Source organism: Paralichthys olivaceus, chromosome 24 (assembly GCF_024713975.1).
Source record: "Paralichthys olivaceus isolate ysfri-2021 chromosome 24, ASM2471397v2, whole genome shotgun sequence".
Classification (NCBI taxonomy): domain Eukaryota; kingdom Metazoa; phylum Chordata; class Actinopteri; order Pleuronectiformes; family Paralichthyidae; genus Paralichthys; species Paralichthys olivaceus.
Genome location: NC_091116.1, coordinates 13,498,583 through 13,526,122, shown reverse-complemented (window position 1 = coordinate 13,526,122; position 27,540 = coordinate 13,498,583). Strand labels below are relative to the sequence as shown.

The window sequence follows — 27,540 nt, the reverse complement described above, 5'->3', positions numbered from 1 at the left end:
ACTATTTGGACAAAACCTGCAAGACTTAAACCTTAAAAGACGTAAACTCCTTAGGACAATGTTTACTGACGTCATTAAGTGAAAAGTAATTTTCTCTTAGACATAAACAACCAGTGCAGTCGCCCTCTGCTGGTTATTTCATCGGCTTCATTCACTTCCGCGGTCTACTTGAACATTTTGAATTAAGTGGGAAAGGATAATTAAAATGAGGACATATAATTGTATTCACTTTATGGAGCTTAAATTCAATCACCTGCTTCAGGCTGTGGATCATAACGAGGCTATAAATTGATGGTAGACTACGTATGCGAATTTATTGCAATGAAATACAGCGATAAAATGAAAAACAAGCCCAACAATACTGATATCGAGAGAAACTCAGAGGCAGGAAGTGCAACATTTATTCAAAGGGTTTGCTGAGTTTCAGGTGGATCTGAATTTGGCAAGAAAACAGCTGTTTGTGTTCCAGGTCCTTGAGCCGCCCGAGGCCCGTGTCCATCAGGAAACACTGATGCAAAGAAAATATTTATACTTATTGTTTAGGTTGTCGAGCGAGAGGGCAGCGTCCGCTCAAAGAGAGTTTATGCTCGAGTATCTTCTTCGCCACCGAGCTGACATTTTATTTGTAATGTGAAGGCTGCACACTTAAAGGAGAGCTGGTGTGTGAATCCTGTACGTACACACACACACACACACGTGTGCAAACATGCACACACGCATAAACAGGCTCTTGGGAGTGCACCGACACACTGACCTTGTAGACAGTTCCAAAAGCTCCTGAGCCCAGGATCTTGACCCTCTTCAGCTCCGTCTCCTTCAGGATCCGCAGCTGAGCCTGGTTCGGGGCCGTTCCGCTGGGGGTCAGGGGCTCCACCAGCTGACAACACACACACACACACACACACACACTTTTATTGTATTCATCCCAGTCTCCCACTTCTTTTTATAGCAACTAGTGCCAGAAATATGACAAACATTCCTCACAGATGCTGCTTTTATTGTGAAAGTGCTAAAAACCTCCGTCATGCCTTTTTTTTTATTTTGCTCTGAAGTCTGAATATTTATAAACCTCTAGCTCCTGGCCGTCACGATTTTGCGGCGTGCGCATTCATACATTTCTGAAAGACAAATAATACCAGTCCCCGTCCAGGGGTGTGAACGTGAAGTTCTGTCAGAACTGGCAGTTATCAGTGTGGGCTGCGGTGTGCCCAGCGCTAAACAAATCACAGCCTGGTGTCAGCTGCTATCACAGCTGACAAAGAGTAGCAGCTCACCAGCTGTGCACATACAAAACAAATTCCAATTCAAGGTTATGACAAGCCTCCTCCGTGCTGCCTGGCTGCCAGTAACAGCTGACACCGAGCAGCATCCCAGCAGCTGGCCGGCCACCCGCCGCACGGCGAGCCACTCCACAAAGCCCCGGCTACTAAATATAAAGAGCAGGAGCTGGCACCTGTAACCGAGCTGTTAAGAGATCTGAGCCAGAGGGAGGGGACACACACACACACACACACACTTCTGACACGTTAAGATACACACACGTGCAGTAGAAAGACACACAGCACACACACACCTAGATTCAACCAGACAGCACACACACAATAAGTCAATGCCTCTGATCGATACACGTCTTAATGAGCCCACCAGCCCACCAGGTCCCTCATTCGCTGCGGTTTATCAGCGGCATAATCACCCAGCTCAACCATGGCCGTCAAACAATATAATGAGACCATATATCAGTCGCTCAGCCACACCGGCACTTATTCAATGTGATATAAAACCATCAGCGCTACAGGAGCGGCCATCGCGCCGCCAGGCCGGTCCGCAGAATGGATGACATTGCCTGCAGCTCGGCAATGATATGCCGTTTAATGGCTATTGTTATTGCCGGGGCCCCGGGTCGCAGTGTACGCCCGCTGGGATATCACTGCAGGAAGTGAGTTAGCGGCGGGAGCTCGGGGGAAAGGAGGAGGACGAGGGCTAAATACCAGGGAGAGCGAGTGAGATGACAGAAGGAGCGCTGAGTGATTGTGTAATAGTGATGCGTTGCATTGAAAACCTCCATCTCACCCCATCATTTAGACCTGAAATCTACTTTTCTGAAGAAATTACAAGTTAGTGAGTGAAAGAAATCACCGGTGTAAACAGACGAAGAAGAAACTCGAACGTCCACAGGAATTCAATAACGCTCGGGCGAAATATCTCGTGAAGAAGCTCGGAAAGCTCCAGAAACTGCTGCTAAATGGAGCGTCGGGCGATGCTGCTGTTGAAAAAACGGGATTTCTGAGGTCAGACGTCAACTTCGAGTAAATTCCATGAGCGAGATTAAATGCCGTGGATCAAAGTGGCAGAATCTTTCTCCTTTGATTTCACTGTTCTCAGGGTTTAAACCTGCTCGACGACATCAAACATCACTCACAGGCAACATCTAATGAATCTATTTGACAATAATTGGGCTAAAAATAACCAGGATTCTGTCTCTGAATGGTTTTCTAGAGAAAATAGTTTTGTGAGTGCTGCCATCGTGAAAGCCTCGTTGACAGAGGATTAGTAATAAGCCATCAGCCGTCGTGCACGTTAACGTAGAGCACTTATGAGACTGTAATGATGTTTCCCAAGTCTCATTTCAACAAACAACAAACAGATTGTAAAATCGTTCATACGACACTTAAGATTTTCAGATTCTCACCATAACTGTGAATTTCTGTTATTAATTATTATTATACATACATTCCTGTAACTGTGCAAATCATTGACTATTTGAACTTCATAGCTGAAGCTAAGGAGTAAGTGTCCATCTTTATCTACGTTCTTTTGTTTTGATCTCTTTGTGTCCTTATGTGTTTGTGCGCCCTCGTGTTCAGGGCGACTTCCTAATCCTGTTATATTCCCAGCGGAGGACAGATTCTAGTCCACCCTGTCAAATTTAAACTCTTAAATGTTTCCAACATTTTTGGGCAAGGTGACCTGGGTTAAGTGGCGGAGGTTCAGTGTCAGGTCTTTAAGTTAACTATTAAATTACACAGAAACGGCGTCTGTCGACTTTATTTAGAGGCAGGACGAGCTGCGGCCACATCCATCACAGCCGTCTGGTATTTGGCCAAAGAGCATCATTTGCATCAGTGTGTTGGCGCATACACGGCATGAATAAGAAGAAAAGAAGCGGCGCTGCAGGTAGAGAGAGAAAAAGACGGTAAGAGACGAGGCACGGGGAGGAGGTGACAGGGCGGTAATAAGAGCAGATGGTAACAGGCTGTAGCTGTTATAGTCTCATTAGGACAAGGGCAGACTGGATTGGTGAGGGGGGGAGAGGAAGGGAGGAACTGACTTGATGAAAAGAAAGAACAAGAGAAGGGGATGGAGAATGCAGCAACATGAAGAGATTTAACGTCTAGAAATGAAACAACAGGACAGAAGGAACAAACGAAAAAGGAAAGTTCGATAAAAAAGGAAAAGAAAGGAAAGGAGCAGAAAGTAAAGGAAAGAAGAGGACAGGACACAAGACAAGAGGAAACAAGGAAGGAGAGGAGACGAGAGTAAATGAAGAGAAAAGGAGGAAGAGGAGACAAAAGAGATGAGAGGAGACATGAGGAGAAGATGGGAGGAGAGAGGAAGATGAGGAAGATGAGAGGAGAGAGGTCTGTTAAATAAGATGCAGACCCATGGCCTACAAACCTCTCGTGAGCTCGGATGCGCTCGCACACACTCTCCCCGACACTTTATTTAGCCGCTAATAACGCACCGTGCCTTCGCCAAATGAGTTTCACTGGTGGCGCGGTGGAGAGGATTCGGATGCTTCATTGGACAAATATGCAGGATGTTCAGGCCTCGGGCTGGAATACATTCACAGAATTATTGTTGTATTGAATAAGTAAACAGTGTCCTCAAATAGAAACTTGTTCCGCGGACCCTCGGGTGCTCGCTTTAATGTTCACATTACCAATATAAAACGCTGCATTTGTTGTGCTGCTGAATGGAAATCAGGTGAAACGAGACGACACAAACTTTTGCCTCAAAGCCATCGGCAGCGCTGGTTTCTGAAATTTAACATGGACAATAATTCGAACACTGCGTGTGTCTGTTCTACAAATGTAGGACTTGTTAAGAGGGTTCGTTCTCCGCAGTGTTGTGGATTAGTAACAGGTAAACACAGAGATTCGTGTGATTTGATTAAAAGTACGAGGCAGACGTTGCAGAGGTGAAAAACCTAAAACTATGAGCGTCGCTGTTAAATATAATCTGATTATTCAATTTAATGAGATTGTGTTTGGGGACGGAGCAGTACGTCAGTTACTGTAATTAGAAAAGTTGTTTTGTGAATCCTCGTTAATGGCACCATGATTAATTAAATGCTAATTGCCAAGAGCCATTGAAGGGACTCTGTGGGCCCCCGGGCAAAAGGAACCTTAGAGGCCCCGGACTGAACCAAACCTTCTGTAGCCAGTTGTGTAATTTAAGGGGAAACTTAAGGGGAAACTTAAGTCTGTGTCTCGTTTAGGGTCAGTGGGATTATTTTTGTGTTGCTTTAAGCCGATTAACTTCTACTTCTCTCGTCATGTGTGATATTCAACATGACATCTGTTGCTGTCCTTTGAACGCCTGTGATCTTAACTTGAATTTAACAGCGTGTTCGGCTGCTCGGGTGCACTACATTTGTGATAACGTCTCTAACGTCTCGTGTTCCTGCCCCCCGGTGGAACAATGGGATCCGTCCACCGCCACCGAGCGCCGACATCCGTCTGGTGAGAGAGCGGGCGAGAGCACGAACGCAGCGTGAGAGCTATCCACAGCCTGTGGTGCCGAAACACTCACACGGCGCGTGTCTGAACAACGCAGCTGGAGGAGGACCTTAAGGTTGGGCGGAGGAAGAGAGGGCGATTCCAAGCGCATTAGTCCTGCTTCATTGGACCGGGGTCAAAGTTCAGGGCCCGGGGTGACGCTTCAGCGGCGAGGGGACTCTGTTGTTTGTTCTATCTCTGCCTGCGCAAAAAGCAATTTGTTTTCAGCGTCTTCTTCAAAAGACAGCGCAGTGTGAGACAGGCTTGTTGTTTTGTTCGTCTCTATATTTCTTTCAAGGTTGAGAGACGGAGGGGAAACAAATAAGAAAAAACAGAAAGCGAGAGTTAAAAAGACAGAAGAATAGAGTGGCTGCTCGCAAAGAGACGGATGAATACAGATCAAAAAAAAAACTAAAAGGATAAAACGGAGAATTGTAAAACAGAGAAAACGATGAAGAAATTGATTTTTTTGCTGAGCAGCAGCTTCCACATGTGTCCTTGATATGGAAATACCAGGGGAGCGCCCAGATCAACCTTTGACAAGCCGAACCAGAGGCGTCACTTTCCTGTGTGACACCAGAGGTGAGCTGTGTGTTCAAAACGCTGCGCCACACAGGGAGAGAGGGAGAGGGGGAGAGGGGGAGGGAGGGAGAGGGGGAGAGGGTTTTCATTATTTTTCAGTGTATTTTTGTGTCTTTATTTGACAGAGAATGTGAAGGAAGACAGGTAATGACTTCACCAGAGACGTCCTGCTCAGGAAATTCACGCCCATGATGTTGAACACCACGAGCTCGACCAATCACGGGTCAGTCTCAGCTGTCAATCATGCCGTCTCAACTAATTAAAACCGAATTGATCAGAAACACTTGAATAAAAATATAAGATAAGATAAGAACGACCTAAAATGACAGAAAACATCTTTGAGAAACATTCACTTTAATTTTTTGGGTTTGGTCCATGTCCCATCTGCTAACATGGAGGAGGCAGGGTTTATAGCCTTCACTGCAGCCAGCCACCAGGAGGTGGCGACGTTGTTTATTTAGTCTATGATTGGGAAATATCCAGAGGAGGAGTTCGAAATGAAAAGTGAGGAATGAACCACTTTACTGAAGAAAAGAAAAAGTTATGAAAAACATTTTTCACGGCATCTTTTCAGCAAAGTTAATTATCTGTTGCTCTGATCATTTATCTTTCACAATTATAAAAAAAACTACCATTAAAAACTTAAAAGTATTTAGACCAACTTCCCCCACAGAGCTTAAAGAGAGTTAAAACAAATACCTGGAGTCTGTGACACCACTGAATAATGAGCTTGGTTTAGGTGAGCGACAGACCACCCTCAGTGTTTACGTCCCTGCAGCCACAGATCGTCAGGTGAAGACGTAATGCTCTTACACACTGTGACCTACAAAGACTGAGCGGCTCCGGTGTCGCACTCTTACAGCTGCAACGCGCCTGATAATGTGCCGTGGGTGCGTTGGGGCCGTCGTGGGGATTGATCCTACGACCTGCTCTTAATGAGTGGTCGGTCTGACCCGTCGGCCAAACTGCCGCAGGCGCTGAAGATTTTATTGTGTCTAATTACTTTTACCCCCAATCAGGTCTCGGCGCCGGGCGGGGGAAATTGACCGGCCGGCTATATTTCACGTTGTCCTGGTTAGTGTATCGAGTCTCAGGGCGACTTTACACAGGAAGGTGCGCGAGGGGTGAAGAGGACCGCCGCTCCAGCTCGTCCTCCTCGGTGACAGTACATTAGCGAATCTGCTCGGACTGAAGACTCCGCTCCCGGTCAAGAGGCTGTCGGAGCCGAGCCGGGTTGATTAAGATGGATGTGTGAGGCCCGGGATGAGGCAGAAAGTGCCCGTGGCCGCCCTCCACCAATTCCCATCTCCGGTCTGACAGCTGTCTATAACGCTGCTGCCTTTACCTGTAAATTATACTAATGTACACTGACAGGCCACAGAGCCAGGGAGGGAGCAGAGCACAACTGATGACACAACTGCCACACCACACACACAAACACACACACACACACACACACACAGACACACACAGGAAACAAAGGGGAACAGCGTCCTGTAGCAGCACAAAGGTGATCCAGCCGAGCATGAGCGCACACGTGCAAGTAAACCCTGGGCTCACCTACACCTCAGCCTCCAACTCGTCTCTTTGAATATCAAGTCGGCTCCGCCGTCAAATGCTTCCAGGAAATGAAGCCTCCTCAAGGCCAGATCGATGGGCGATGGCGGCCATGCATAATTTAAAAACCCTTCTATACGCACTGCGCGGTTTGGCTAAGTACCACAGCCAAGGTTTAATGTTTCAAGGTTTGCTTATGAGTCTAATTGTGTTTGGCATCCAACTGCAAGGAGCTCCAAACACGGAATAAGAAAATAAGATTCAGAAAGACGTCTGGTAGAGCTCTTGCGTCAAAAATAAAACTTTCTGTTCCGTCTCAGTCATCGTACCTTGGCCTTCTTTTTATATTCCCCCTCTGCGATCGATAAAATTCATTACAGCGGTAACTTGCTGCTGATAACACAGGACAAATATATGACTCATTTATTTTCTACATCCAAATGTAGAAAATGAATTCTCCTGTTACGTATCTTCGGAGACAAATTAGCTCAATAGCAAATAAAAAGTTAGCTATGTCCTCCGTCCTCTCACCTCCGTCTCCAGGAACCGCCTCAAGGCCCTCTTCTTCTTGATGCTCTTGCGGCGAACGTACACGGCGACGCTGAGCCCCAGGATGACGATGATGAATAGACCTCCGATGATGCCAGCTGCTATGAGCGGTGTCCTGTAGAGACGAGGGAAGAGACAGAGAGGATTTAAAGTCTGTGCTATGATTCACGGGTTTACAGTTGTTTCCTGAAACTATCACCCCCTCTGTCACGTCCACTCTTCTACCGTGAAGTGTCAAAGTGTCCAGGCTCCAGTGTGCAACACAAAAACAAAGCTCAGACCCTCAGTGCAGATGTTTCCAGGTGTTGGAAGCACACACGCACAACACACACACATTTTCAGGTTCTCGTCTTGCTGAACGACCAAACTTTCCGGGACTCTTGGCAAACACCTGTTTTCCCTACACCCACCGGAGCGACCGCCTTCTGCTTCATCTCTGGGTTTATCTGAGTCTAAACCTGGAGCAGATGAGAAGGTAAAAGCACACATCCATCAGAAGGTGCCTGTGAATATTCCGGGGGAACTCTTGCTTAAGGCGAGTGTAAAGGTTGTAAGTTAAAAGCTCTTTCTCTGCACTAATGATGGCTCTAATGCTTTTGCCATTTACATACCTCTTGCACTTTTGTCTACTGTTCCACTACCATTCAATCTTGTCCTAACACTCTCCGTCGGTGTTCTTCCCCTTCTTTCCCCACCGTCTGTTTTCCATTTTTATTTCCTCTCTCTCCTCAGCGCCACACTCTTCTTCTTACCCTCTTTTAACATAACACGACCACGTAGCATAAAATGGGACCTGCTTCTACCTGACACTCAAAACTCTATTAGCTGCCGAGGCCATTAGCGGCTAATGGAAGACTCATGTACCATGCAGCTGTGGTGGAGCAAGGTGCCACAGCGTTCCTGTATCGATTGTGACGGACTTAAAGAAGGGGGGGGGGGGGGGGGGGGTCTCGAAACGCTGCGGACTTAATGAGATATATACGGCCATGTGGTGAATAGCAATGCAGCAGTTTGGAACGATTGGGTCGAAAGGGGGTCAAAGACAAGGAGAGACAACAGCAACGATATACTGAGGAAACAACAAGACACCGAGGGGAGGAGACACCTGAGAATTCAGAGAAAAGAGACGTTTACGTACAGCGGAGGGGACGAAGACGAGAGGAAGGAAAGGGAGAAGGGAAAGGACTTCTATAATAAGGAGGAGAGGGTTCACAGCAGAACGAGCGTCCCGGGGTCAGCGGAGGAGACGAGGGGATAATGTCACTGTAAGAGCGAAAGAACAACTGGCAACCGGAGACTCAGCAGACGCCTCCCAGAGGAAAAGAAAAAGGTCTCGTCTCCGTTTCCTCCATTTTAAAACTCCACATCCTCTTTTTTATGGGTTGGGTTGAACTCTAATGAGCTCTTTTGAATTTACACACTCAGACATCAGTGCTCTCAACATGTTAGTGGAACAAAGATCGGGACGTTAAATGGCGGCGGCAGGATGCGATGTCCCTGTCGCCCATTCCCACATTAAAAATGTATCCGGACATCTCCTACCTGTCCATCATCCCCACACAATCCTGGAGTCTCGGCCCGACGCACCTGCAGGGCAGACAAAGCAGAGATCATCCATTAAATCAGCGACAGGTTATGAGTAAACCTCGAGTTGTCTTTCTCCCACGTCAATCAGCTGTCACTGGGCAGGGACCTGTGGAAAATTGAACGGCGCACACGGCCGACCACTCGTCAATATGACAGAAGGAGGCGTTCGGGTGGGGAAGCGTTCTCTTCCTGTTTTGTTTCCTGTGATATTTAAATGGATTCCCGACTCATTTGGAACTCAGGGCTGCGAAAACCTGCATGGACCTGCAAGAAACTCAGTCAACATTTCACCGTCCATTAAAAATTCATATCTGCAATAGAAAGTCAAAGTGGTGAGGATACAGGAGGACGACTTGTTCCTCAGCTGAAACACGGAAATCAGGTTGGAGGAGAAACAGCTTCAGGTGAGAGCAGGCGACGTGGAGACAGCTGCTTCTACTCTACAAATAATAAGAGCTATAGACCATCACCCTTGTTTTCCTGCTCTAATCTTTGTCGAAACCTAAAAGCTGCTGTGAAGTTTTTCTTCTGCTGCCCATCAAGCAGCAGTTGGCGTAAATCACAGACTGTAAATAAAGATGGATGAGTTTTTATGATTCATTGCGTTGATCAAAAGAGGAGAGAGCGTCAGTCAGAGAATCTGCACAACAACATATTGTTTACACCTGGTTTCTGTGTCTCCGATTAATGTTTCTGCACGTTTTTCTGATAAAATCATTAAATCATTTCTTTTCATTTTTATTTTGAAATCTAAGAATGTCTGATGATTCAACATCGTCTTGATTTGCTGTTTGACTGATTCACGTCTGTTTGATGAATCAGCGTCTTTAACAGAATCACATTCACCTCTCTAAACAGAAGAAACACTTACTTTGCTCCCCCCCGTCACAATCAAAGGCAGTGGAACGTGGAGCTGATCACGCTCTGATTAGAGAGAAGTGCAGTTTTTAACATTAGGTAAGCAGGAAGTGATTAGAGCCGACTCGGAGCTGCTCATTAATTCTCGCTCCTTGAGTGGACGACTTTGAACAGCAGGGTAGACACAGGAGAACAATTTTTGAATGCTTGTGTGTGTGTGTGTGTGCAGGGATGCTGCAAGACACAACAAATTATAAAGCAAATTAGAAGAGCGAGCTAACTTTGGAATTAAATCGGTGACAACTGTGGCTCCTCTAAAAGTCGCTTTGCTGTCAATTAAATGGTGCACCAAATCGCTAATTAGCGAGCAATCAGCGGCAGTATCCACTGTCGTGTGTGAGTGTGTGTGTGTGTGTGTGTGTGTGTGTGTGTGAGCGACGTAGTTTCCTGACTCAACAAGAGAACAAAGAAGTGGCCCGTCAGTAAACAGGACCTGCCTTTCACTCCGGTGTTTGTTTTGTTAGTCTGGTTGAACCGTCTGCCGTGCCGAGCTCTGACCGTGTTGTTTTCGCCCTGACGCTGACCTCCGACCTCTGAAATGTCTCACTTTGGCTCACGCCCTCAAATCCCCAGCCTCGGCTTCCGTCGTGATGTTAATCCTCAGCACGCTGCGGCCGGAGGGGAGGATCACACCGCCGAGGCCTGATGGAGGTGTTGTCATGCCAACGACAGATTAGTCTTCACAGCGTCACAAACGTGTGTGAGAACGAAATCTGCCGTGTGAAGAATTATGACCTCACTCTTATCCTCTTTTAGGCTTTCGCTTTCTCCAGCGTTCTACTTTTGCAACTTTTATCCTCACCTCTCTTCTTTCCTTTAAGAAATCTTGAAAGCCGCTCCAACATTGTCAATATTTACAGGAGGATGAAATGACCTCCCTCTATGTGAGAGACAGAACATGAAGTCCTGCTCACATCGTCTCTCCTGCCATCTTTCTGTTGCTAGGTTTCAGGGCTCTGGATTTGTGTTTCTGAGACCACCGAAGAGACGAGTGTCACCTTGACCCTCTCGTCTCTGAGTTGATTTCTGTGGAAGTATCCTCCATGTTTTCTTTAAAAACCAAAAGTGAGAGAGACGATGAGTTCAAAAGATAATCGAGGAGGAGAGAATGAAGGCTCCTAATATCTAATTATGAGGTTCAGCGGGTCTGCACGCCTGTAAATGAACAGTAGATAAATTCTAACGAAAATCACAAACAGCTCCATCAACGCAACTGATTCCAGGACAGCTGCTTTCTTTTATTTTGATTCAACACCTTCAGCTTCCTAAACAAATCAGCCGTCATGTTTTCCAGCCCTGTTTGCATTTATTGATTCTACCTTCATTTTTATCAAGTCGGAAAATATTGAAGAGTCGTCAGACGGAAGAAAGAGAAGCAGAGCGAGAGGAGGACGAGAGTGATGCACAGAAGAGAGAGAGAGAGAGAGAGAGAGAGAGAAGTTTGGGTTTTCATAATTTTTTTTGATGATATAAAAATCGGCCGACTCGCGATTGGTCGAGCACAGACCTTGTCACCATGGCTACATCCCTCTGGCTCCACATGATGTCAAAGGCAGGTCAAAGCTTTTGTATCCGAGATATTTTAGTTTCACTTGGACGCGTTTCAGAGACAGTTTCAATGATATCAATAGCGTCAATCCTCTAAAAAGTCTAAATTGCTTGAAGCCCATATTTTAAAACGCCATGATCTGATTAGCCTACAGATGTTTTTTAAAGACCATCGTCAATTAATAAGTTGAAGATTTCCTAATTGCATGTTTGAAATTCAGAAGATGGAGTTAGAACAATAAATCCTTACTTTTGAGAAACTGAGTGGAGAGAAGGACGATCGTTTTTGCAAGTTAATCGCTCATCAATCCTCAATATTGCAGTGAGTTAATTAACGACTGATGAATCGTGTGAGTGCTGGACTCCTCAGATCCATCCCACAGCCCCTGGTTGTGTAAAACCTCATTGTGTCTGACAGCCGCGGCAGCAGGTGTCCTCTTTAGTGCTGAGGTGTATTTTCTTCCTGTAGCTACACAAACTATAATCAGCTACATTTGAATTGTCACAACGTGTAAATCAGCTCTTTGCCGGAGCAGCTGTTTTGATTTGTGGTTTCCTGCCATCGCAGATGAATCGGATGACGTCGCTCAATCCATAAAAACACGTCTTCTCTATAGAGGCACAGGTTTTGCTCTCCTGCACCTCCTCCACCTACTCCTTCGTTAGTAATCTTTCCTCTCGTTCTTTCTGAGCGCACATCTCCCTGCACCCACCCTCCTTTGGCTTCACATCTCCCCTGAACTCCCGGTCTCCCTGCACCCATCCCTTCATTCAGAGCTCATCCGCTGTGGCCTTAGGAGTCAATGCATTCTGCCCCTGACCAGAGCGCCCCCAGGAGCCAGCAGCAGTTCTGGGAATCTGCACAAGTCCTCTGCTCTCCCTCCTTCTTTCTTTCTTTCTTTCTTCCACTCTTCAGCAGGGAAGGTGCTGCATGTCTTCGAGGTCACGGGGGGGCGGGGGGGGACGCAGTGCGGCACGTCTCCATGATGCTTTTAACGGCACAAACGCCAGAGGAGGCTCGAGGAAGTACAAAGACGAGCAAACACCTTAAAGAACAGTTTTTCGCACATCTTTATGCATCATCCCACTCTTACCCCTGGGTGCAGTTGGCGTGGCAGGGATGACACTCATTGTTGGCCTTGGCATATTTGAAGATGAAACTGTTGGCTCCCTGCAACCCGTCGGGGCACTTCTCCACGCAGTTGGGTCCATCTTTGAAGTGGAGACATTTCACGCACTGGTCCGGGCCCTGAGAGGAGAGCGGAGCCAGAGAGGAGAGAGATGAGAGGATGGCATTCAGAGGAGGAGGTGGACAGGGGCAGAATAAAAAGAGGAAGAGGCGGAGGGAGCAGTAAAAGGATTAGAAAAGAGGGAGAGGGGTGAATGAAGATGATGGGCGAAGAGGTGAAGGGATAAAATAAAGTTACAGAACATGGAAAGGGATAAAGCAATGGAGAGAATGGAAATGTGGAAAAGTATATGAGAGGGGACAGAATCAAATTTAAACCCGGTGCATCATGTCAATTTGCTCACTTCCAACCGCGGCTAAAGCAGCTAGCAGGACCCACGTGAATTCCACTCAGTCATTTATCATGTGTGGAGCAAAACAGCCCAGAGTGTATTCCGCCGCACATCTGTTGAAATTGGCAAAATGCATATGGAATCAGGTCGTGTCAACGTACGGCACATCGACTGTGATGGAGGAGATGACAAGTGGTAACTGAGCACAAGCTCAGCTGCAGCCGAGTCATGAATAAGTCAGAGGGATAGCAGTGTGTGTGTCTGTGTGTGTGTATAAAGCGATGAAGGTGCTTGACTGAAGTGTGATTCCCACAAAGATCTGTGTGTGCGTGCACGTGTGCTCTGTGTGTGTGTGTATTCTGGAGGCTTCGCTGCCGCGCACGGTTGCTAATGACGACAGCTGTGACCTGACGGACAGCTCCTCACACAGTCTGACACATTCAGACACACGCCATCAATAAAGATTATTCTCACTCTGCATGTTTGTGCCTGTGCATGCGTGTGCGCGCCTGCGTGGATGCATACAGATGTCTCGATGCATCGGAGTGTGTCCGTGCCAACCGTGTGCATGTGTATTTGAGTGTGAGGGCGTCGGTGGATGATTGACTCCGCTGTTATTTACTACTCAACTGTGACCAGCATCTCAACGTCAGAAGCCACTGTGCTTCTGACTCTCTCTCTCTCCCTCTCTCTCTCTCTGCATCTCTTATCCTCACTCGCTCGCTCGAGGGACAGTCAGGAAAGGTTACGCACACAAACACTAAATCTTGCAAAATTAAGTTGTGCGGCACGTTAGAAACAACTTTCTGTGATGTGAACCAAACCAAATCAACTCTTTTAAAGACAAGATGCTTTGAAATAGCTCATGGATATTTTAAAAATAAAAGTTATTTCCTAAAACAGCCGGACAAAGTCGTTCTTTAGCAAAATCTGAGTGACTACGTCAGGGACTATTTCCAGCTGCGGATTAATACACATTTGGTGCATGAGTGCGGTTGATGGCACCAGGAAGTTGTTAACAGGTGCTACGATACCTGAGTTTATCCAAACATACGCACGTGAAGTTTTTAAATAGTTTCAAACAAGATAAAAACTTTTTCTTTACATGAAAACCGTTCGGGCACGGAGTCACCACACGAGGCTGCAGAGGGCGCTGTTGCTCAATAAAAATTACAAAGTGTTGCTTTAACATTTTATTATTTTTTGTATAAACATTTAGTTTTTACAAAGAGGGTTTTAACTCTCTCCCTTTACACAGCAGATTATAAAAGCTGTTTAATTTGCAAGTGTTGCTTCTCTTTCCAAATGAAATGTGGAGGTTGTGTTGTTATATTTAAACTGTTTTCTTAAGTCAGCCTCTGCAGCTTTTGTCTGAAAAACAAAGCAATGTCAATATGAGGCCTGAAGAAAGATAATTAAACCTTTGTGTTGTACAGAAATATATATTTTCTCTTCTTTTCTATCCCACTTCATCAGTCTGCGACCTACGCACTCGTGTTCGGTGCCTCCCAGGTTTGGCAGAACTACGATGCAAATAACGAAGTGACTCATGCAGCCGTGCACGAGCAGACTGCGTTCCGTGTTCATATGTGCAACACGTGCGTTTCCTCTGACATTTTAAAGGGAAATTCCAACATTTGTGAGACCTGCGGTGGGATCGCATCCGAGACTCAAACAGTGACTTTACGGGAAGGTCATAAACTAATCTCATTTTGCTGTTTTGAGTGTATGTGTGTTTGCCAACAGCGTTCCTCCTGAAGTAGCCAGGGCAGTTTATCATTCCTCCCATTAACCTACCACTCACCTTTGCAAACACAGCACTTATATCTTCTGGAATCCTGCACGTAAAACAGATAGACTCGCCGAGAATCAGGTGGAAATCCACTCTGGCACGCAGCAGATATGAGACTATCTCCCACAGAAAAATGAGAGGAGTGGTTTTAATCTAAATGGGGAAAGTCTACTTCTAGAAGAGTAGAAGTAAAGTGGGAGGGAGGAAGCGGAGGGAGTCTGAAGTGAGTTCTTACCTGTCCGAGACACGTCATGGTGTTCCCATCCATCTTCTCACACTGGCTATCACACTCCAGACACACAGATCCATTGGCAAACTCACGCACATCCCTGATAGAGATAGAAATCAAGATAGAGATGCATGCATTATAGATTTGAGAGCGTACCCACATTGAAATATTGATTAAGAGCCTGCTGAGGGAAGATTTTGAAGTGTGCTGTGCATATGTGCGCTCGCTGAACATAGGAGCCTTTTGATTTTAAACCAACACAGCTTCGAGAAAGAAAGGTTAAACCTTCATTTGCTCAAACCCGTCTCCACGATCCCTGCCTGCGCCGACTGACGGAGTGCCCTCTGGTAACGGGGCACGCGGGGCAGCGAGCGGCCCAAGACTATTTGGTCAAGTTAAAGGCTTAGCATGGTCAATATGCTAACAGAGAAGGCTCATGAATAGTGAACAACTTTTTAACTCACGAGCAAACACGCAGGGATGTATGGAGAGCTGGTGGGAGGGAAGGAAGACAAGAGGAAGAGGCCAGGGAGAGGGGGAGAGTTGTTGTTTGGGTGAAGAGGGAGGAAGAGAGCATGAGGTCGAGGAGGAAGACGAGGCAAAATACTTTTTTTAGAGCTGCACTCAAGTCCGAACATTTTCACGAAATACTCTGGAGAGCATGGAGGACATTTCCCTGGTGACACGTCCAGGAAGTGTCCAACACTGATGTTTCCGCAGCAGAATGTATACGTCATGTCCCGCCTCGGACGAGTCGGACGACCCCCTGCTGCCTCTTCACACGCGGAAGACAAACTCAAGACCAAATTTTCCGAACGTTTCCATGTGAGGAACAGCTTCAGAGAGATGAGCTCATACCATGGTGGTTCCTTCTGAAGGAATAGAGGTAAACAATAAAGCTCAATATTGGGTTTATTCTCAGCAATTATATCAGCAGAAGCTGCACAGAGCCTGAGGCCATACTGGTGAATCCTTATACATCTGTGTGTGTGTGTGCACAGCGGATCTATACATTTCTCCCTCGTTTGTCTCTGAATCAGAGAAGTATCTTGGGATCTTTTTTGAAGTGTGGCGTCCCCCGGGCGAGCGGAGCCCCGGCCGCTGTCAATAACAACCGCGGCTGATCAGAAACACTTTTCACATCAGAACCATCGATCAGCCGATGCACAGGACACACCCTCAGTGGAGGATTCACCCAGTTTACAAACAAGCCCCGCTCTCACAGAGCTGGGATAATGAGAGCAGTGGAGCCCAGTGTGTTTGTGTGTGTTTTTGTTTGTATTTGCATGTGTGTGGAATAAAGATCCAACAGATTCCTCTTTGTGAGCTGTTTTCATATGATCTTGCAGCAGCAAACTCACATCCCCTGTGGGTGTTTTTTGCATTTCGACTGTTGAATATTAGAATAAAATCTCTGAGACTTTGTTCAGCTAAAAGATTCAAAAACAGAAAAGAGACGTACGAGTGTATCACATCTAAGATTCAAGTCTTTTTTGCTGAGCGTTGATGTCAGGGCGTTTTTTCTTTTTTTTTTTTTGCAAAAGGTGTCCCAACACACAGTATCACAGAGCGTCCTCTTATTAATAATGTGTTCAGTGGACTCAAAAGGAAATTCCCATTGCCCTTTTCACATTCCTCCTTTGTCTTTCTTTCTCTCCCTCGTTCCAAAATAAATTAGGTTTCTCTCCTGGAAGCTCCATCCATGGGAATCCTCTAAAAAGAGGCCCGGGCGGCGAGGAGAGATCTCCTTTGTTGCACGAGTTTAAAAAAACGCACATGAGGAGAATGGGTGGGAGACAAAGACCTCGGCTGCGGCGCTCTCAAGGGTCATTTACATTCAGTCAAAGCTGTTCCTCCTGATTGGCCCCCTTCACGGCTGGAAGTGTGCACCGAGGCCCAGTCGGAGGGGGGGGGGGGCAGCGGCCTGACGGGGGATTAGCCATGTTTTAGCTGGAATTTAAGCAGGACTGCGACCGCCGTTCAGACCAGAGCACGGCCAAACCCACCAGAGCAACTTTTTTAATTAAACACTCTCAACGCCTTTATAATCTGCAGCCTCCCTCCTCCCACAACCCCAGCGGACGTCATCTCAAACGTTTTCCTCTCCCCTCTCGCTCTCCTCTGCTCTGCCTTTGTTTTATTCAGCAGACACAGAAACTGAAGGGAATTAGTGCCGCTCCTCATTAAGAATGGAGACATAACGAGGGCGAGCGGAGGAATCTGGAGGTTTGAAAATCACCAACCCGAAAACACAGTTAATGAGATTAAATCCGTCAGTAAAGAGAGAACAAAGGTTCAAGGTTAACAAAGATATAAAGATCGTGTACAGTAGGAGAACAGTCAGATTTAGGAAACAGCTGAGCGTATATGTGTGTATCATATTACAGCACAGAAGGGACAGCATCATTAAGTGTGTACTAATTACAATATTATAAATATATATAGTTGTTCTGTAAAATAAATGCAGTTTTCTGCAGTTTGCATGACATACTTTCATTTTTATTTGTGACTATGATAAAAATAAATATAAATAATAAAGAAATTTCAGTAGTTTTGATATTTTGGGTTTTTCCACAATGTTAAAAGAGTTTTTCAACTTTTAACTTTTCATTTCGGACGAATCCCACGATGCCCTGTATCTCCTGGCGCCTGCAGAGGAAATGCATCTGCTCCCCTGACACACAAGACAAATAGGCCGTACACTTTTCTCACACTGCACAACGCTTAGTTTAGGAACAAATATTTATGACTCTTGAACTTTATTCAAAAGGTCCAAGCAACAGATATCATCTGGACTCATCAATTCTAAAGTGAAACAGCAGCCGCACGTGAAAGCTGCTTTTTACTCTCTCTGTCTCGTAAAGTGAGAAACTGCTGAAAGAGTGAGTCTCTATCTGCACTGGATTAGGGAGATGTTATATTTAGACATGCAGCCGCCTCCACTCCTAAATCCTGAGATAATGTTTTACATTTCATCACTGGTGACAGTTATTGAACCAGAAAATATCCAGAGTAAAACCAGGAGGTTTTCTGATCTCGGCGTCTGAACGAGCGTCATGTGTCTGTTCCGCAGTTTCATTTCATCTGCCGAGTTTTGGTTTCACGTTGTGATTTAGGGAGAATTTTACCTGACACCTGTCATCACCTCCGTTTACCACAGTGATGCTTATTAACGAGTGTTTCGTGTAAAGCAGCGGTTGTATTCTTTAGTCACGCTGACCTCAGGCTGCAGCCTCGTCTGACTCACACACGTTTTATTTTTGGTTTTAGTCTCATTCACGGAAACAGCCGCTGCACCATTTGTCACTACACAGAATCGTTCAGGCAACACTTAGCAAGTTAAACATCCAGGCAGCAAATACAAAAGTAGACTTTTTGAAGAACAAATCAAGTTTGGTGTTGGTTTGAGCGAGAGACAAGAAGAATACAACAGTAGTCACTCGGGTATAAAATACATCTAAAAGAAAAAGAAGCTGCTCTTTTTCTGCCAAAGATGCGTTTCTGAAGCTGTGTTTCTTGGCAGGAGGTGACTTCTTACAGCGGGCAAACCCTCAGGTTATAGACTTTTGATTCCACAGTCATGCCAGTGACATAAAGCAAGAAGTGGGCCTTTCCAATGTTACTTATAATACATCACAGCGACCATATTTACAGTAGGGGAGACGAGCGTGCTTCAGCAGCGCCCCGCCACGCGCCTTCCCCTCTCCCGTCTTCTTCAAAGCCTTTGCTGTGAGCTGTTTTTCCCGGCAACTTCAAAGCTTCCCTTCCACAAACGTTGCCGGGAAAAGGACCGAGCAACAAGTCAACATGACCGAGGGTTGCTCGCTCTCACACGCCGCCGCCTCCCGCACGCATACGTGGAAACGCTCCCCTCCCTCCATCCCCGAGGGAAACGCAAGCTCGACTTAACCGCTCCGAGGAAAGTCGTCTTTCTCTCGTGGCAGGTGCTGCCGGTACAGTCTTATTTTAGACGGGCGCTTTCAAGTGGTGTGATGCACAGCGTCTCCTCGTTCATTCAAGAGCAGCACAAAAGGGCTGGAAACTGAATCTACAAAGAAGACTTTCTCCCCAGGTGAGTTGGCACCGATCTTTTTGATGTGCCTCTTGGCAGCGCCATGCACTGACCTGAATGCGATTATTCACACTGGAAACAGAGCATCGGTGGTTTGTGAGGCCTCTCCAGGGGCCTCCGTCACAAATGTCAGTCATTCCCCCACACTCAGATCTGTCGTTGACTCGTAATGAAATAAAAGACTTCGACAATGTATTCAAATTAATCTTGGACAACGGATGTAACAGGCAGCCAAATGTTCTTTTTACTGTTGGAGTTAACCGCGTGAAATCCCTTATTGGTTCATCTCATTAGCTTCAAGCCAATTGGCAATTAGACTCTCCTCCTCCTCCTCCTCCAGAGCCCGTGAGGATGTTTTGACTTCATTCTCATGCATCAAGGCCGTTTAAACTCATTCTACCTCCTCCACTTGTCGCGTGTGGCTGTCTGCGTGGGGGGGAAAACGACGCAGCGTCCCGCAGCGACGACGGCGTGACGTTCAGGGAAACGCTCATTTCTTTTAGTTACAGGCGACTCACCCATCGTAGAGGCTGCAGGACTCGACGCAGGTGCGGCCGCGTCTGTAGTATCGACAGGAGAGACACTGGTCCGGCCCCGGGCCCCAGCAGCCGTCGTCCGAACACATGCGGTCACACACCATCCGCTGCTGAGCTGTGGAGACGAGAGGGAGAGAGATTAATGTGTGTGTGTGTGTGTGTTATAGCTGAGGGGGGGCAAACATCTGTATTCTCCACACCTCTGCAATTAAAGACCCACCCAGGACCCTAAGCCCTTCTTTTTGTTTGTTTTCATAATCGATGGCGCTCATTGTCCTGTGAGTGACACACACGTCCCCGCTGAGGATCGAGCCTTTTGTCAACAGCTAAACAGTCAATGGTGGGGTGGGGGGGGGGGGGTTGAGCCTAATGAAGAGATTGATCTCTAACATACACACACACCACACTCATTAACTGGCTATTGATATCAACCACAGCCTGGCAGGGCAGAGAAAAACTACGGCGGCCCACGAGTGCGTTTTCTAGTCTGTCCGTCTCTTTGAACATGTGTTGAAAGGATTCTCTAAAGGAAATGAATCAAGCTGCATCACTTTCCACCCAGAGACATGAGTCCTATCTCCAAACATCTGGATCCACCTTTAAATTTAACAGCTTCTTTCTTTTTAAATCTGAAGTTTTAAACCCTCCCGACAGAAACACAACCTCCTCAGTAACCAAACTATTCTATGTTTTTATTTTCTTCCCACTGAAGCATCCTCTGCGGTCAGTTTCCACCACCTGCGGCCGAACCACATGTAGCCCCCCCCCCCCCCCCCCCCGCAGCGAGAGCTTAATCCACGTCCGCGTGATGCATTAAGCACTTTCCTCACAGGGAGCTGAACATGGCTTTCATGTCCAAGGCCGAGGAGCAAGAGATGCCCGCGATACCGTCGCCTTGGTAACAGGCATGTCGGTGTGTGAGGCCCAGGGTGGAGCAGCACACGTGTGCAGTTTGGAAACCATGGGAGAGGAAATGACACAACAGGAAGGGAATCGGAGAATCTGCTGATCTTTGCAAACAGGGGAAAACGAACTTGTGTCCGTCCCACAGACGATACTCACTGCATTCTTTTGGATTTCGGTTGTTGCGGATCAGAACTTTCTGGCTCGGCGTTCGGAAGAGAGACGTCCAGTTGACGGTGTTGTAGAAACACAGGCGGCTGTTGTTGAAGATGTAGACGTTACCGGCGCTGATCTCATCCAGCGACTGGAACTGCAGGGAGGAGATCCAGCGCTGCTTCAGGATCAGCAGAGAAATATCACTTCCACTGCAGCAGGAGGAAGAGAGGGATGAGAGATTGAAAAAGTCAGGAGGAAGGTTTGGAAATGAAAAGGTGGGAGAAACGAGAGGGAGAGAAGGGTGAGTGAGGATTTAAAAGACAAACAAAGGGAAGGGACAGTAGAACAGAGAAAAGGTAGAGGGTGGGACATGATGAAGAGGTATAGAAAGTAGGAAATAGAATAATAGGACATAGAGGAGAGTGGGAAAGATGAAAGCAGGACGGGAGGAAAACAAGAGGAGGCTGACGCAGATAAAACAAAGAAGGTGGAAGAATGCAACTTAAAAAGAGGATGAAGAGGAGACGATGAAGAACGCTGAGCTACATGTTCATCGCTGGCATTTAGAAAACAAGGAGGGGATCTCCTCTGACACCGGCACGACGCCATCCCTGGGATCTGCTGCTTGTAAGCGAACACAGAAGCCGTCATCAAAGTCGAGACTAATCAAAGCTACGTGACAGCAAAGAGCCGCGGTGCAGAACAACACAAGGCCCGTTAGCTGCAGGGGTTAGCATGCGAACACAGGAACAGAGGGAGGGACCAGGATGTGTCTGAACCAGTCATCAGGAATAAAACACAGTCGATTCTGATGTGGAGACGCAGCAGGAGGATGTCCGGGGTCGGACTTGGTTCAGGATGTGCCGTGAAAACAAAACGCACCTGTAGAGAGCTCGGCCTCCGATGGTCGCCAGGCTGGAGAAAACACTCAGATCCGTCATGTTCTCAGGCCAAGACTGGATGTTGAGGTAACCTGCAGACAGTTCGAAAACATCGTTCGTTGATAAGCGACGAAAAACGAAGCAGCGGGAAAAGGAACAGGAGTCTGAAGAACCCATTCTACGCAGGCGGGAAGATGATGTATGCTAATTACGAAGATGGATTTAACATTCAGCACAATTTGTCCGGTTGCACTTGGCTTTAATGACAGATTATATCAAATCAGCATGTGTGGAAATGACATTAAAGGGATGGAGCAGGAAATGAGTGGGGTAGAGCGGCCATTGCTCTTCCTTATTGCTCTGGTTTTCATTATGAAAATGCAGTTTCACTCCATTAGGTGTTTGGCTCAACTGCAAGTTACAGTTTAATATGACAAAAGGGTTTGTATATGAGGTACTGCTCATCCCTTTAGGCCTCTTATAGCTAATGAATAAACACACACACACAGCTGTACACACTGCGAGCACGTACAACTATCACACACACACACACCAGCAGCAGCAGCAGCAACATAATACCCATCAGCTTTTAGATTTCAGCATCAGCTTCCATCTTTTCCTGACGCCTCAGAAGCCAAACAAATCACACACACGTGCACGCATGCATGCACGCACGCACGCACACACACAGTTTTTCCAAGGTGAGTCCAGTGAAGCGTTCTTTACCTGTGATCTCTTTCACGGTGCGGAACGCGTTGAGGCGTTCAGGGTCCAAAGGTCCGATACCGTGATACATGTCCCTGAAGTAGACACACACACACACACAGTTAAAACTTTCTCAATAAAAGTACAAACACTAAAACACTGCTGTGTTCCTGTGGCATCATGAGCGTGCGCCTGATGGTATCACTACAGCAACTCAATGTGAGAACCGCTTGAGCTCCCCCTGCAGGTGGGAGGCCTACTTCAATCTGATCTGAGCCTCTCATTGCACAGAGGTGCACAAACATTTGTTGACAAGCTGACGGAAAAGGAACTGACGACCTCAGACGCCAAAGAACCACGTCGACTGACAAGGTGGAGTCACGTCACAGGAGTTTTTGGGTGAGTGACGTTTGCCGTAACACGTGTTAACAAGTGTTCCCGGCGCTCCTGTTAAATGCGAAGCTTTCCGTTCTCCATGTCATGAGTTTGTGTGTCATCGAAAACATTATTTTAATCTTCAAACTAAGAGGAAGTGTTTGTGTCTTTCTTTTTTTCTCCTCTGTGACATTCGTAGTTTCATCGTGATCTCAGAGCTTCTGGCACTTTGACAGAGGTTTGTGATTGAAACCAGCTCGCTGACTTTCCCAAGTCACATCTGCCGTCACACAGAGCGCGAGGGTAACGAAGGACTGTTTGTTTTGCTGTTACGATTCCTGTGGATTCGATGCATGCACAGATCCTAGTGTGTTTTCAGCATTTCATCTGGATGTGTGTCACTCACCCTTTAATGCCAGTAATGAGGAAGATGAGGTTGCCGTTGATCTTGGTGCAGTTGACGAACATATCGATGTTGCTGGCGTCCACGGTTTGAGCCGTCTGCAGGCTGCCCGTCCCGATGCCGTCACACACTGACAAACAACACGCTCACACATTACCTCATGTAATTAACAGTTTTGCTGCTTTGGCTGTGAACAAATCATTTAAGATTTATTTTCAAAGCGTCCTCGTGCAGCTCTGACCTTGTCTCATGAAACCGCTATTAGCTTTTAATTCTTCACTCTCTTAGGAAAATACAGCCGTGCTTTTGGTGCATGGACGAGGCCGTGGCCCCTCGCTGTGAAAGCACGGACCAATCCGCAGCCAATTCCTCGCTGTAATGAATTCATTACATCTGCATTAATTACACTTGCGGTCTAGTGTGAGCCAAGTATTTCTGACAGAGACGGGGGGGGGGAGGAGGAGGAGCGATGATGAATAAGGTTGGCATTAAGTGGTGTAACCAGTTTTTGATAGTGATTTATACCAGCCAATTCCATATCTGAAATGTTAATTTGTTATCATTTCCCACAGTTCCTCAGGCTATCCCTCATTAACCCCTCCCCGCTGCGTGACGATGTAATCAAGAGATTAGCCAATCAATGGGCGCCGTAGCCTCGCCGCTGTCTTCCCTCCGAAGGGAAGTCGCCTTTGTGGGAACAGCAGGAAGAATCTGTTTCACATTTCATTCTTTCAGCCGACGCTCCTGTGTAGGAGGAGTCGTGACCACGGAGCAGGTCGGAGAGGACCGCATCACGGGAACGCGCTCAGTGTTGTGAGGGTCAAACACGTGACCTTCGTCTGTGATGCGTTCGCCACATTCTCGAGGACGAAGCAACAATCCCATCAGAGTGGAAATACGTCTGCTGATAGATTAATTAAAATCAATAAATCGGTCTTAAGTGTATTTATCAGAATTTGAATACAGCTAAGCTTCCTCTGTTAAAACATAAATTACTTTTCCCTTTAAAGCTTTTTGAAGTAATTCCTGAGGGCGACTGTTGATCCAGTATCATCACCGTTCGCCTAAAGCTATTAGATTAAAAGGGTTTAACTGAGTAAGCTCTTGTACATACAGTAAACGCAGTGCAATGGAGGGAACCCGGGGGAATGAGTGTAAAAATATAACGTCTGCTGGACGTGGCGTGTCCTGCACTGCACCTTCCTCCATGTAATGTAATAAAACTCCATCTGTTGTCTGTGAACGTCTCTCTCAGACAAATCTGCAGACTCTCCCTGGGACAACAAGCAATAAAACACATCATCATTCCTGCTTTCATCAAATCTGTGCTGGTGATGGAAGGTTAAAGTCACTCAAGGTGACACACTGACACTTATACTGCAACCATCAGACCAAACAATGGGCCTCACACACAAACTGTTGTCAGTGACTCTGTGGGACACGGTTTGAAAAGTTCACATGTCCCTCCCTTGCACTGGGATTGTCTCCACCTCCCCACACCCCTCAAAGGATAAGTGGTATAGATGATGGATGGATGCATATATGTCCATTAAGGTGTCTTTTAGCAAACAAACATTCAAAAGGCAGGATTATGAATGTGGACGTCTACAAAAATCAAAACACATCGAAAGGTTCAAACATGAAAAGGAGCTTAAGTAATATTCAATGCAAGAGAAAAACGCACGAAGCTTGTGTGTGGAATTTGGTGCAATTTAAATGTGGGTTCATAATTAAACTGTTGGACCGTGAGCTCCACTGCTCACGTTTCCAAACGACAGCCCTGGTATCACATCATCTCGTGCTGTGTTATATTCCATCGCACCGTCCGTGCTGCCTTTCTGCAGGATTCTGTTAAAATCACAGTTTTACCTTTGGGACAGATGTCCGTGCAGGGGATGCACATCTTGATGCGGTTCTCCTCCACCTCCATCTTGTTGCTGGGACACGCTCTGACACAGGAGCTGTGGTCCACCACAAAGTTATCTGTAAAACCCAGAGGCCAGTTTAACCACAAGCGACTCCAGCTGCAGATTCACATCATGTGAGACCATTAAAATCACAGCGTTTCCTCCAAAGCTGTGAAATGAATCATCTTTTAATCACATTCGTATAATGATCAAAACTAATTGTGTATATTGCTCGGAAAAAGTAAATGAACCGTATTTGTGTGAGTTTGCTCATTTGAGGATCAGCGGAAGTTGAACATACAATCTGTTGATGCAGCCTCACTTCTATCTCTGCACTCTGACTCCACACCCGAAAGAATCAAGATTTGTGTCTAGCTGCCAGAAGCTGAAACAGACGGTGCAGCAACTACTTGAGTGAGACACAATTTATTTATTCATGTTTGAGTCATTTATCTCGACTTTAACCAATCGCCTGGAGTTTGATTTCAGGATAGATGAGAGGATAAATGCTTCTTCTGCAGCGGACGCCGCGGCACAGACGATAAACCTTCATTATGAAAACCATCATAAGCATCTTTGTTGCTGCAGTGTTAACGTATGTGTATCTGCTGCGTGGAGAGTTTTTCTGCTCTTACACCAGAAGACTTACGTGGACATTTCTTGACGCAGAAGGCTCCGTACGTGTACCTGGCTCTGGGGTTGTGCTCTAACTGAAAGGACGTGGGGTTGTACACGAACGGCTGAGGACACTGGGTCACGCACGCTCCGCTGTCGTTGAAGTTGGTGCAAGCCTGCGGAAAAAAAACCAAAACACACGAGCGCCGAGTGTTACAGCCGCATTTCATGTTTGCGTCACACGTGGACTCCTTTTACAGAACAATCGGAGCCACTGATCCACTGCCATGATGTAAACGCTGAAATGTTTTCCCATAATCCCCTTAAGTGTTTCCGTCGTCTGTGGCTTCAGGCTGAGGCGACAGTAATTGGATTGGATGAACCTTTCTGTGAATTACAGCCACAATATCCTCGCCACAAGTTGGTGCAACAGGAAGAAGTTGAGGTGATATTAATTGGAACACTGAATCACCAATTTGTTCTTTGAAGGGAGCCACTGTGGTTTTTACGGCCCTGTGTAATGACAAACAATTTGTCAGGCTGTAAACAAAGCGGATGATTTTCTGTCGGCGAGGATGACAAACAGATGTTGCATGAAAGACGTGGACAGACACAGTGGAGGAAGCTGAGGGAGGGCCGGGGGTGGGGGCTGAGAAGTGTCTGTGGAAAGTTGGAATGAGGAAGAGAAGAAGTAGAAGATGAAGGAAAGAGAGACAGTGTGTGTGTGTGTGTGTGTGTGTGTGTGTGACGTACGAAGCAGTCTGTGTCCTTGGGACCCGAGCAGCCGCCGGCACACTCGCGATGGCAGCAGTCACTGACGTAAGGCCCGAAGCAGCGACCGTCACACTGCTCTGCACACACCGTCTTTGTCACTGCACAGGAAGTGAGAAGACTGAATTTTAAAGGTCTGACACACACACACACACATGTTCTAACACATTCACACTCATAAAGGGAGACGACACCGCCGCCCTCTTTGCGGCCGCTCACATCTGATGTGGAGTTCAGGCCACAAACAAAGTCGGGGGTTTAGGTATCGGGACATGTGGTCTTTCGGTTTGAGAGCAGGACTTTGATTTGATTTCACCGTCAGATTTTGTAAAGCTCTCGCTCAAATAGCTCCCGCTTGCTCTCAGACTTCCTGCACGTGCCGACACGTTCTCCGATCGTTTCATCTGCCCGATGACACGCAGCGGGCAAAATCAAGCATCTCAATCAAGACTGGAAAAATCTGAGAGCGCAGAGAAACAGGAGATTTGCGAGGAGCAGAGCTGCAGCAGGAAATCTAAACACAAGCATGCACGTATGAGTGAGAGCGCAAGGTTTTGAAAAAATAAAACGTAGAAAATCTGAATGTGAAATCAATAAGTGCTGAACACAAACTGAAAGACCAGGCTCTTGAATTCTAGACTGAACGACGTCTCCTCCTCTCACGACCCTGAACCAGTCTCTTGAGCTCAAACCGTTCCAGCTTCAGCTCAGTGGGAAGTTTCTCCCACACAAATAAAGTTTGGGGAGAAATCTACCGAACCCCTCTGATTCACCAAATCTGCCTCTCAGCCAAGTAGACCCCCCCCCCCCCCCCCCCCCCCCCCCCCCCCCCCCCCCCCCCCCCCCCCCCCCCCCCCCCCCGTCCAACTGTGCTCATAATTCCCAGAAATCCCGGCTTCATTTGTTGCCGTGCCAACTCCTGCGGAAACCGAGAGTCTTCCTCATTCTTTAAAGGAAACTGCATCCGTCAGTATTATTAGCGCAGCGCTAACACTTGGCTTGCACCTAAAGTTGCTCCAGCCTCCCTCACATTAGCGGGACAGTCGGAGACGCGGCAGCCAGCGAGTCAGCAGGAGCTCGGAGCCCAGGCATTAAAAACTGCTGCGCTCACTATCTGTCGAGCTGGAAACATAATGATGCAGGAGAGGAGAAAAT

At 46.8% G+C, this 27,540-nt stretch overlaps 1 protein-coding gene across 7 annotated transcripts in view; it reads right to left on the bottom strand.

Moving 5' to 3' along the window:
• The window catches only part of LOC109646547 (receptor tyrosine-protein kinase erbB-4-like), a 198,817-nt gene that overhangs the window by 34,243 nt on the left and 137,034 nt on the right, over window positions 1-27,540 (bottom strand). For all 7 annotated transcript variants that reach the window (XR_011240546.1, XR_011240547.1, XR_011240548.1 and 4 more), the window contains 13 exons: window positions 26,368-26,486; window positions 25,649-25,790; window positions 24,962-25,075; window positions 23,096-23,222; window positions 22,336-22,409; window positions 21,611-21,701; window positions 20,732-20,937; window positions 19,652-19,784; window positions 15,068-15,161; window positions 12,614-12,768; window positions 9,009-9,053; window positions 7,449-7,581; window positions 755-877 (listed from right to left, as the gene is read on the bottom strand). Coding sequence is in view for 4 of the 7 variants with exons in the window: in XM_069521527.1 (XP_069377628.1) it covers window positions 755-877; window positions 7,449-7,581; window positions 9,009-9,053; window positions 12,614-12,768; window positions 15,068-15,161; window positions 19,652-19,784; window positions 20,732-20,937; window positions 21,611-21,701; window positions 22,336-22,409; window positions 23,096-23,222; window positions 24,962-25,075; window positions 25,649-25,790; window positions 26,368-26,486 (1,556 nt within the window). In the remaining 3 variants the exon portion in view is untranslated. The remainder of the gene's footprint in view (window positions 1-754; window positions 878-7,448; window positions 7,582-9,008; window positions 9,054-12,613; window positions 12,769-15,067; window positions 15,162-19,651; window positions 19,785-20,731; window positions 20,938-21,610; window positions 21,702-22,335; window positions 22,410-23,095; window positions 23,223-24,961; window positions 25,076-25,648; window positions 25,791-26,367; window positions 26,487-27,540) is intronic.